A 12,483-nucleotide genomic window follows, 5' to 3' on the forward strand; every position below is an offset into this window, starting at 1 on the left:
AGCACTCCCCCGATGGCCGAGCACCCACATCCCCTGGGCAGAGATGGAAGGGGAATCGCTTCCCCTTCCACCCCCGCCCCCCCCGAAACCCCTCATGGCATCTGAAGCACAGCTTCCAGCCCCCGATCGAAAAGCATTTCTCCTCCAATCACGTGGAGGGGGCAGATAGGCATGAAAGGAGAGGAAAGGCTTTTCATGTCTCTCTGAGCATTTCTGCTGCTCGATCACAATGCGATTGGGCAGCAGAAATGCCACTAGACACCAGGGATTTTTTTTTTCTGTTTAGGAAATAAGAGGATTGGCCCCTTGGGCAAGGGCTGCTCCCCAGGGGGGCAATTTATTTCTAGGCTATTTCTGCCCACCCTGGGGGCAGATCGGCCTACAATTATTAGGCGGATCTGCCCCCGGGGGGGGTCAGAAATCCACTAGACACCAGGGATCATTTAAAAAAAAAAAAAATTTATGTTTGGGGAGAGACCCCTTGGGCAAGGGTCGCTCCCGGGGGGGACAAATTATTATTAGGCCTTTTCTGCCCCGTTGGGGGCAGATCGGCCTAAAATTATTAGAGGGGGCAGAAAACAACTAGGCACCAGGGATATTTTTATTTTATTTTTTTTATGTTTGGGAGCGACCCCTTGGTCAAGGGTTGCTCGGGGGGGGGGGACAAATTATTATTAGGCCATTTCTGCCCCCCCTGGGGACAGATCGGCCTTGCGATCTGCCCACAGGGGGGGCAGAAACTACTAGACACCAGGGAATATTTTTTTCTACTTGCGCATAAGGGGAGTGGCCCCTTGGGCAAGGGCCACTCCCCAGGGGGGCAAATTACTTTTAGGCCATTTCTGCCCCTCCCCCCCAGGGGCAGATCGGCCTAAAATTATTAGGAAGATCTGCCCCCGGGGGGGTGGGAGGACAGAAAACCACTAGACACCAGGGATGTTTATTTTTATTTTTATTTTTTTATGTTTGGGGAATGACCCCTTGGGCAAGGGTTGCTCCCGGGTGGGGGGGGGGGGGGGGCCGGAGCAGATCGGCCTATTTTTGTTAGGCCAATCTGCCGAAACGTCTAGATACCATGGATTGGTGTGTGTGTATATGTGTGTTTTGTTTTGGGGGTCGCTTCCCATGGGGGCACATTACTGTTGGCCATAACTGCCCCCCTTGGGGGCAGACTGGCCTATTTTTGGAAGGCCTATCTGCCCCCAAGGGGGGCAGAAAGCCCACCAGAGACCAGGGAAGATTTTTTTTTTCTAAATAAGAGGTTGGGGGTATGGCCATACCCCCACCCCAAATAAATGGGGCCAAAGTTGTTCTGCCCACCAGTGGGCAGATTGGGCAATTACCCCCGATCCACACCCCAGGGGGACAGAAAGTCTACTAGATGCCAGGGAACTAAAACAATAAAAGAAAATATTGGGGTGGTGGCTACCAACCAGTATGGGCCTGGTTATGCCCCCACCTGAACTGAAGGGGCTAACAGTCATTCAGCTCTCCCCACTCACTAAAACATCTTATCCCATGTCAAGCAAGAGGCCATTTGATTATTTTTGTTTTTTTGTTTTACATTTGGGCCGTGCGAGCTTGGTAACTCTCAAAATCATCCCACCTGGAATGGTGAGGGTTGCACTTTTATTTTACTTTGGGAAGCTGCCATGTAGGAAAATCCACAAGACCTAGACACATCTGAAAACTAACCATCTAGTTGATTCCAGGGTGGTGTGCTTCACATGCACCCCGCACCATTTTCTTACCCACAATGCCCTACAAACCTGCGACTTTGCTGGAAAGCACACATTTTTCCCACATTTTTGTGATGGAACCTTCCGGAATCTGCAGGAATCCACAAAATTCCTATAACCCAGCATTGTCTCATCTATACCGATAAAACGTCTGCTGCACTTGTCAGCCTAAAAATATTTTTTTTCAAACTGCCCTTTTGGACCCACTTTGGTTCCCCCTCAATTTCGACATGTTTTTGGCTCTTCCCTGTCACAAACACTTGGCCCACCCACACAAGTGAGGTACCATTTTTATCTGGAGACTTGGGGGAACACTGGGTGGAAGGAAATTTGTGGCTCCTCTCAGATTCCAGAACTTTCTGTCACTGAAATGTGAGGAAAAAGTGTTTTTTTTTAGCCAAATATTGAGGATTGCAAAGGATTCTGGGTAACAGAACCTGGTGAGAGCCCCACAAGTCACCCCATCTTGGATTCCCCTAGGTCTCTAGTTTTCGAAAATACACAGGTTTGGTAGGTTTCCGTAGGTGGCGGCTGAGCTAGAGGCCAAAATCCACAGGTAGGCACTTTGCAAAAAACACCTCTGTTTTCTTTGAGAAAATGTGATGTGTCCACTTTGTGTTTTGGGGCATTTCCTGCCACGGGCACTAGGCCTACCCACACAAGTGAGGTACCATTTTTATCGGGAGACTTGGGGGAACGCTGGGTGGAAGGAAATTTGTGGCTCCTCTCAGATTTCAGAACTTTCTGTCACCGAAATGTGAGGAAAAAGTGTTTTTTTAGCCACACTTTGAGGTTTGCAAAGGATTCTGGGTAACAGAACCGGGTGAAAGCCCAATAAGTCACCCCGTCTTGGATTACCCTAGGTCTCTAGTTTTCAAAAATGCACAGGTTTGGTAGGTTTCCCTATGTGGCGGCTGAGCTAGAGGCCAAAATCCACAGGTAGGCACTTTGCAAAAACCACCTCTGTTTTCTTTGAGAAAATGTGATGTGTCCACTTTGTGTTTTGGGGCATTTCCTGTCACGGGCACCTGGCCTACCCACACAAGTGAGGTACAATTTTTATCAGGAGACTTGGGGGAACGCTGGGTGGAAGGAAATTTGTGGCTCCTCTCAGATTCCAGAACTTTCTGTCACCGAAATGTGAGGAAAAAGTGTTTTTTTAGCCACATTTTGAGGTTTGCAAAGGATTCTGGGTAACAGAACCTGGTGAGAGCCCGACAAGTCACCCCGTCTTGGATTCCCCGAGGTCTCTATTTTTAAAAAATGCACAGGTTTGGTAGGTTTCCCTAGGTGGCGGCTGAGCTAGAGGCCAAAATCCACAGGTAGGTACTTTGCAAAAAACACCTCTGTTTTCTTTGAGAAAATGTGATGTCTCCACTTTGTGTTTTGGGGCATTTCCTGTCTCGGGTACTAGGCCTACTCACACAAGTGAGGTACCATTTTTATCGGGAGACTTGGGGGAACATAGAATACCAAAACAAATATTCTTGCCCCTTGTCTTTCTCTACATTTCTTTCCTTCCAAATATAAGACAGTGTGTAAAAAAGACGTCTATTTGAGAAATTCCCTGTAATTCACATGCTAGTATGGGAACCCCAGAATTCAGAGATATGCAAATAACCACTGCTCCTCAACACCTTATCTTGTACCCATATTGGAAATACAAAGATTTTCTTGATACCTATTTTTGACTCTTTATATTTCAGCAAATGAATTGCTGTATACCCGGTATAGAATGAAAACCCACTGCAAGGTGCAGCTCATTTATTGGCTCTGGTCCTTAGGGTTCTTGATGAACATACAAGCCCTATATATCCCCGCAACCAGAAGAGTCCAGCAGACGTAACAGTATATTGCTTTCAAAAATCTGACATTGCAGGAAAAAGTTACAGAGTAAGACGTAGAGAAAAATGGCTGTTTTTTCACCTCAATTTAAATATTTTTTTATTTCAGTTGTTATTTTCTGTAGGAAACCCTTGTAGGATCTACACAAATTACCCATTGCTAAATTCAGAATTGTGTCTACTCTTCAGAAATGTTTCTGGGATCCAGCATTGGTTTCACACCCATTTCTGTCACTGACTTGAAGGAGGCTGAAAGCACAACAAATTGTAAAAATGGGGTATGTCCCAGTAAAATGCCAACATTGTGTTGAAAAATTGGGTTTTCTGATTCAAGTCTGCCTCTTCCTGAAAGCTGGGAAGCTCGTAATTTTAGCACTGCAAACCCTTTGTTGATGCCAATTTCAGGGAAAAAAACACAACCCTTCTTCTGCAGCCCTTTTTTCCAATTGTTTTTAAAAAAACGAAATTTCCACTGCATTTTAGCTAATTTCTTGGTCCCCTTCAGGGGAACCCACAAAGTCTGGTTACCTCTAGAATCCCTAGGATGTTGGAAAATAAGGACGCAAAGTTAGCGTGGGTAGCTTATGTGGACAAAAAGTTATGAGGGCCTAAGCGGCCGTGACCCAAATAGCCAAAAGAAGGCCTGGCACCTGAGGGTGAAAAGGCCTGGCAGCAAAGGGGTAAATTATGACATTGTTAGTCACAAATACATCTTTATATCCCAGTGCTGTTTCGTAAAATTAATCTTAGCACTAGCCCAGACAGCACCCAGAAGAAAATCGAAACAGCTGGATAGCCACGATCAACACACAATGCTTGTTTCCGGTCAAGGGAGGACCTGGCTTGGTAGTTCTGGCTGGACTGTTCCCATGCGGAGCAGGGTCAAGACTGATTTGCATATGTGTGGGTCCGAACTGGGGTGACATGGCGAGAAAAATAGTGATGGATTAAGCCCAGATCTGTGATTGGGGGTGAGTATTTGAAAAGTTTCAACACTCCGTCCATCATTTTATTTTGTGATGTAACCTCCACAGGCCCTATGGTTTTTTGGCCACTTGCATTGTAACTATGTGTCCAGCAGGAGTCAGGGAATCCCCTTTAGGGGTAACACCACACAGGAATGGGTCAAAGACATTCCAGGGTTATAGTCACCTCAAGGGTCCCCCAGCTCGTCCAAGCCCTACTGTCTCCCAGAGGGAGTGAGAAGGCCAGTGCTACTATCCTTGGAGACAAATCGTAGTACCCGGCTGCTAGCTGGAGTCAGAAGTACTTGAGGGCTGTTCACCATCAGTGGTGGAAAGTCCTTATTTCCCACACCTTGGTACAAGTCAGGCATCCTTGAATAGTTTTCATCAGCAGGAGTCAACAGTCTTCTCTCTTCCACGCAGGACTCCGTTAGATGTAGTTCATCTCCGGCCCAAAAATGTTCTCTCAATTGTACAAGGCCCAGAAAGTGGACACCTATGTCCTATCCAAAGATGACACATCATCACTACACACCTGTTCCAACCCATCTGCACAGAATCCTGGGTCTATTAAAAAATGGCCATCTCAGGTAGTCAGTGGGCACTGTTCTCGGAAAGGTTTAAGCCCACCTCAACTGCCAAGTCAGAATCTTCCCACCAAACCTCAAAGCTTCCTTTTGGATAGAATGGAGTGAGAGACCAGTTAAGGAGTGTGACTGCAATTATGCTATGCAGATTCTTCCATTCCCTCATCCTTTCACTGGATCAGTCTTAGTCCCCTCTAGATTGGCCTACTGTGTAAAAAAGCATTGATCTACCTGCTGGCCAGTAGAGTAATTATCTTGATCCAACAGTGTAGTTGAAAGCCTGAATCTAACTATGGGTCAACTCAGAGAAACATACCCAAACTCAAAGTATATGAAGCAGAGCAAATACATCAAGTTTCATAATAAATGTGCAATTGGGACCTGGGTTTGTCTATGGAAGCACACATTAAACTTTTCTCTAAGTTTAGCCAGAGCAACCTTGATATTTGATGCTCCTTTCACCTATAGTGTGATGAGGTACAGAATAACACTGTAGTCTAAAAATGCATTGGTTTTCAATTCCCAATTAGGTTATAATGCTGCAGAAGGCACAAGCAATTTATTAAATGTCTCATCTGTGACAGGCTGCCTGTGCATAGATACCAATTTGGGTTAGACAGCTGTCCCACTGACTTACCCACACATATATGCACACATTTGTGCACATGATTACATCATGCATCATCTTACCCTAGTTGTGCTGCAGCAGACCTTATTTTAAAAGGTGGGCACTGGTGGTTACAATTCAAAACCATTTTACCAGAGTTTACAGTGAGACTCAGATAATGAAACCCACAGCAGAGACTAAACCTGGTAATGAAAAAAGAAAACAGGCTGGGGAAGGAGAATGTGTCTAAACACCATTCTTCACAGAGGGAACATCCATGTATAAATAATAATTTACATAACTGTGACAACAGCATTATGGGCATGACAAAATGAAACAAATGATCATATCTCATTTTTTAGACGGTTGAGTGTTTGGCAAAATATACATGTTGTACTGTTGTACTTACCAGGTTGCCAACTGTAAGTACATGACTAAATTGTTCGGTCATTGGATAATGCTCCATAGCCATGAATAAAGTATTTAGAACAATGCAGATGGTAATCGCAAGGTCCACAAAGGGATCCATTACAACCAATTTCACAACCTGTTTTATTTTCAACCACGGCTCTGAACAGTCCCAGATCAAGAAAGTATTGGCAAATCTATACCAGCATGGTGGGCATTTCTGTCTGGATTCTTCAAGCTCTAAAAGAGATTCGAAAAAAAAACAATATAAAAGGCTCTGCAGCATGTTGAATGTGTTATTTGTAAAGAACTGTTTTCAACATTACAGCAACTACTGTTTTGTGGTCATGTAGCATACACAAATATACAGCAATGATTTGCAAGATATGGCTATTTGTAGCTATGATCTTCAATTTGAACCCTGTTGCATATCCACTAATAATTCCTTTTTTTACAAGGACAAACAGTAATGACACATTCCCCTCATGAGAATGAAATATGTCATTTCAAAAGGGATACCCCAGATCCCTAAAAACACATAATGGCAAGTTTCACAGCCACCATTTAAGGACTTAAGTAGTGAAGGAGTAAACTTTACTACAACTTGCTTATGTTGGTGTCTACGGACTATTGCATAGCAGAACTTTGTACTACTTGACAATGCAATTACCTGATTGTCTGTGATCAGTTTGTTCTATGTCTTAGCAAAGGCAGTCATTTGCCTCATGGAGAGTGATCCTGTAGTCTGGGACGTGCAAGTCCTGTGCTAGAGTGAAGCTAGATTGATTGAAGCCATTTTGTTTGTATTGGACCTGGTGGTTTGAGGTCCTATTCTGAAAAAGTGGGTGCTGTAGCCCTGCTGGCATGTAGTCTGCCAACAATCATGAAAAGATTGGTTTGGAAAGACAATCTTGCTGTTTATCATGGATTAAGTCAGGATATTTGAAAGACATATCTTTTAGATTGAAAAGGAGGTACCTTTTCTCTGTTTCTATTTTATTGGATGTTGAGAAATAGATCAAGTATGTTTGCTTGGAGTATTGTCCAAATTACATGCTGGAGAGCTAATTCAAGTCTTAGAATGGTGGTCAATAGACTCTTGTAACCAAAAACAGAATGCTAATTATATTGCTTATTCCCCATCTCAAAACCTGCAGGCAAACCGTTTTTGAAGGAGGTGCGAGCTCAGAACTGCTTCAGAATCAGGCAGTCAGGAGAATATGGCAGGTCAAGGGTTCTGCTATCTGTGCTAAAGTCTAAATAGTAGCCTACACAATGATAAGCCTTCTTACTATTATAGATTTTTAAATACAATTTTAAATGTTAGCATGACATTAACCTTACACTCTGCAGTCTACACCTCATGACAATTCTGCTTGAGGTGAATTAGATCACCTGTATGTTTGTCCCTTAAGGGATTAGGACTTTGGGTGACACAGCCAGACGTGGAAATATGAGGAGCAAAGAAATGCCTGCAACGATTATCAGCTGTATGAGTATCAAACACATAATTTTCAGAAGGCCTCATATGAAGCTAAGGTAGATATAGTTTGAACTACAAATTTCAACCATGCCATTCAAGGCACTGCTAATCCAAAATTGTCACCAGGTTTACGAGAATCAGCGATCTTCTTGTTATGATTGGATGAAGCCTGTGCTTTAACTGTCTGGTTGTGATTGAGTTGGAGACCTGCCCTGCTCCAGACACATAAGTAATGGGCCCATAGAAGAGCAGCTTTAGACCATTAAAAACAAATTGTGGGTTAATAATTCATCAATTACCACATGGCTACAGGAATGTCTCTATCAAAGGGCAAACCTTAGATAAGGTGAACTCTAGCATATATCTGACACTAAACTGGACAGTACATGAAATTCTGCTACTGCTCATGGGACATAATACTTTGCGAAGGGCAGTCCTTGAAAAGGGGAAATCTTCCTCACTGGGAGGCTAATCCTATTTTACAGTTTAACAATCTAGAATTGTAGACTTATTTGGTGAGCAAACTAGTAGGTGATGGGGCAAAAGCAGCTGCATGACCAGTTTACCTTTACTTCAGGTAAAAAGTTATCATATATACAGGTACAACCAAAGCATCAGTTATACACCAGCAAAGTTCCTAAATTATGACATATGACATATTTTCTTAATGGCTAGTCCAAACAATAATCTGCTTTTCACTCAGCAGAATGCAGTTTGTCATTTGACTGCTATACAATTTATCTAAACAGAGGAATACCTTTGAAGAGTCTTCAATTGACAAGTGAAAGGATTTGAAGCAAGGGGCAGGTGTCAAAAGACAGGAACGCACCTCTGATAATCCACTTTATTTCCATACAGGACAGAACATTAGTACTGAAATAAACATCTTCATAATAAACACAATGTTTTCCACCCTCAAATAGTCCAAAATCAACAGTTAGACTACACAAAAAGGAATAAAAAATCACTCACAATGACGTTGCAGACTCCCCAAAAGATTAATTGTAATGTCTGGACATCGTTAAAGACCTTTACTATTCCAGAAATGCCTTATTGGGATCCTCTCTAGAACAATAATACAACTACAACCATAAATGCTCCCAGTTGTCATCCACCCAAATCTCACTAAATAGCCACTCAATGTGTAGCATCATCAAAAGAATCAGATGCTTTACTATTAAACAAAGCTAGCTACACAATATACTATGGGGCTCATTCTGAGCCCGGTGGGCGGCGGGAGCCGCCCGCCTGGAGGGAGCCGCCAAATGACCGCACCGCGGTCAAAAGACCGCGGCGGCCATTCAGACATTTCCTCTGGGCCGGCGGGCGCTCTCCAAAAGAGCGCCCGCCGGCCCAGAGGAAATGCCCCTGCAACGAGGACGCCGGCTCAGAATTGAGCCGGCGTAGTTGCAGGGGTGCGACGGGTTCAGTTTGCACCCGTCGCGTATTTCAGTGTCTGCATTGCAGACACTGAAATACACAGTGGGGCCCTCTTACGGGGGCCCCTGCAGTGCCCATGCCATTGGCATGGGCACTGCAGGGGCCCCCAGGGGCCCCGCGGCACCCCCTACCGCCATCCTGTTCCTGGCGGGAGACCCGCCAGGAACAGGATGGCGGTAGGGGGTGTCAGAATCCCCATGGCTGCGGAGCGCGCTCCGCAGCCATGGAGGATTCCCCCGAGCAGCGGGAAGTCGGCGGGAGACCGCCGACTTTCCGCTTCTGACCGCGGCTGAACCGCCGCGGTCAGAATGCTCGTGGGAGCACCGCCAGCCTGTTGGCGGTGCTCCCGTGGTCGGTGGCCCTGGCGGCCACCGGCCGCCAGGGTCAGAATGACCCCCAAAGTGTATATATCCCAATGGAGACAAAACATTTCTCCAAAGACTTATAAAAAGAGGAGTTAATAACTTTCAATTCTCTGCTAAAAGTCTAAAAGGAGACAGTCTGCTCTAAATGGGCATCAAGAATGTTAGAAAATAATGGGTGAAGAGGGAGCTTAGGTTTACGTTCTTCATTGCAAACCATTTTCTGTCAGGACTTAAAGCGAACCGAGTTTGAAGAATTCAGCTTTGAAATGTATCCTGAACAGGTTGTGGTTTCATGATTCAGCCCTTAGATTTAGATTCAGGGAATTCCAAAGCCCAGGGCTCTAGATTCCTGAGGATCTGCCTTTGTATTTTAGTCTATGATTAAAAGTTGGTTGAATAGGTGGGAGGTTGATGAACATGGATTCCTGCTAGAAGCCTAGAGCGAGAGAGACAAATGAATATCAGTTGTTTGCGCTTGTAGGCGTTGTGAACCTTGTCTAAGGGTTTAAACCTGATTTTTGTTTCCACTGGGATCCAGTGTGGTACTTTTATGGCTAATGTGAAGGGATCAGGTTTGGTGAGATTCAGGCACATTCTAGCCACATGAATTTGAAAGTGTTCAAGCAAAAGAATTCATTTTTGAGAGACCAGAGCTAACTTGAAAACACCATTAACTTGGGGTGTGAAGGAAAGTTCAGTATCAAAGTATATGTCTTATTTTGTCAGTCAAAATATTTTTACACAATTCAGTGTGCAATCATGTATTACAGTTGTCTCTTCACTCTTTGATTCATCCTGTAAGAGCAACCTGGGTATGGAAGACATTTTAGAAAAAGTGAGTCACTAGGGAAAATGTCTGAATAAAAATGCGGCAAAAAGATAAAACAAGCAGGGGTTGTAGAAACATTTAAATAATTAAAAGAATCTTTAAAAAATAAAAAATACAAAACTGTAACTATATAGACAATTTGGTAACAGTATTTTACTAGTAATCCTATTAACTTAAGGTACAGATCTCAAACTTCAAAGCAGGGATGTTATTCTTCTGCCTGCACGAGAACCGCAGAATCATGATTTTATTGTACTAACCAGGCTTTTAATGCTGTGTAGGGCTACAGGCACACAATACGATTTTTGCATCACAAAAGGAGCAATGGTACTATGAAAATATAAATACATTATCTGGGTACCTTCCATTGTGTTAGTTAGCATGCTGGCATTGCTTAGAGCTCTTTGCCTTAAAGTAGGATCTTCCAGCAAATCCATGGAAATTTGGTATGAGCTTGATCTTCTCTTCCTCATCTCTGTTTCCGTAGTGGTGCCCTTCAAATAAAACATTAATAGAAGTAAAAACCGTGTATAGTAGAAGAAAGAGAAAAATGAAATTAACTCCAAAGGATGGGTATATAGGCTTTACTGTCTTAAAAATACATGCTTGTGGTTTTACACATATACGATTCAAATGTACAAAGCTGTAATTTATTGTGAAAAATCAGAATGAGAGAAGGAAAATGTACGTGAGAGAAAAGAGGGAGGGAAAAAAGAGGGGAAAATGAAAGGGGGTAAAATCAAAGGGAGAAAGAGTAAGAGAGTGAAAGGGAGAACGATAGAAAGCAAAATAGCAAAACAAATTGAAAAAGAGAAAAACAAAATGAATGAATGTCATCAGTGACATATATTTGCCAGCTGTATTGTCCCTTGCCCCTTCTTTGTTGCTCTGCCTTTCAGGTTCCCACGTTCAACTTGTTGATGTATGTTTAAAAAGACATACACTCCTCATTGTAAAGGGAGCACCCGGCTAGCGTAAGGAGGGCTGGATCACATACCCTTAAAATTCAAATATACCTAACTATGAAACATCACATCAGCAGCTCTCCTGTACTGCAATTTGAGAGATGCATAATATGGATTTTGAGATGTGGTTGCTTCTTGTACTGGGCCGGGGGCTCAATCTCTATTTTTTCTATCTTAAGGACACATCCCATCCTAACACTGAAATCGACATCACATTAATTTATTTTAGATTTCACAAACACATGTAAGATTTATCCACTTCCTGATGCACTAACGGCACTTCATTAAGGCAGTCAGTACACGTCTGGAGCCTGCTCTTACCATTCACCTGTTGGTGAAAATCGTTTGAATGCAAGGTGTATGCGTCTTCTGATCGCTGTTGTCGAATGTGGAATGCACAACGGACCATTAGTTATTTACCAGTATGTGACATTTACAAATAATTTTTAAACATAGATTTTACCTTTGAATGCACGTTCATAAATACAATGGTGAATGTTTTTGGAAAAATGAAGGGTCGTCCAAGCGAGTACTGAGTTTAAGTGTAGAGTTGCAGACCCGTCATTAGTCTCAAATATTTCGGTTAATACCTCGTGTGACCCAAGTGGGATGCATCTATGAAGCGACTACCAATAAGACAGAGAAAAGGAGCTTCGGATGCATAAGACTGATACCAACACCAAACTGTGTTCTGCTTTGGTTAATTCTGCTCATTAAATACATTAAAGATATAGTAGATCTGGGATTTGCTGTTCTTGGAAGCATGTATGCAGTATTAAAGGGCTCTAACGAAATATTAGGGGGCCCTAATAAGAATATTTGAGAGCAACGCCATTACTAGAAAATGTAGTGTCTTTCAGACGCCTTCATTAACCTGGGTGTGTAATAAAATGGGGCATAAAGGGTAAAAGAGCCAAAATGCATAGCATTGCCGACTCTTTAACATTGTACAACAGTTCTCAAAGAAAGTTAGCTTTGTGAACACAGGTAGAATCAAAGGAATCCAGTGATGCAAAGATTTTCCCTTACCTTAAAATATTTCAAGAGGCAGAGAATGAGAATGAAGTATTTATCACCTTTGGGAAGTCTTTTTTGCTCATACGAAGAGGAAGAATTAGTCACCAGTGTTATAAAAAGGCAAAGCTACCGCGAATAGTAACGCGAAAACCCCCTCATTAATCTTGTTTTTAACCAGGACGCCATCAGTACATTGCAATACTGTAATTGCACTGCGGGTATGAGTCAGAAGAA

General features: G+C 43.1%; 1 protein-coding gene across 2 annotated transcripts in view; it reads right to left on the reverse strand.

Moving 5' to 3' along the window:
- LOC138285390 (sodium channel protein type 2 subunit alpha) overlaps positions 1–12,483 on the reverse strand; it is a 666,155-nt gene that overhangs the window by 232,098 nt on the left and 421,574 nt on the right. For both annotated transcript variants that reach the window (XM_069225263.1, XM_069225264.1), the window contains exons 15-16: positions 10,629–10,761; positions 6,152–6,390 (exon numbers count right to left, since the gene is read on the reverse strand). In XM_069225263.1, coding sequence (XP_069081364.1) covers positions 6,152–6,390; positions 10,629–10,761 — 372 coding nt within the window. The remainder of the gene's footprint in view (positions 1–6,151; positions 6,391–10,628; positions 10,762–12,483) is intronic.

This window comes from Pleurodeles waltl, chromosome 3_1 (genome assembly GCF_031143425.1).
Source record: "Pleurodeles waltl isolate 20211129_DDA chromosome 3_1, aPleWal1.hap1.20221129, whole genome shotgun sequence".
NCBI classification, from domain to species: Eukaryota; Metazoa; Chordata; class Amphibia; order Caudata; family Salamandridae; genus Pleurodeles; species Pleurodeles waltl.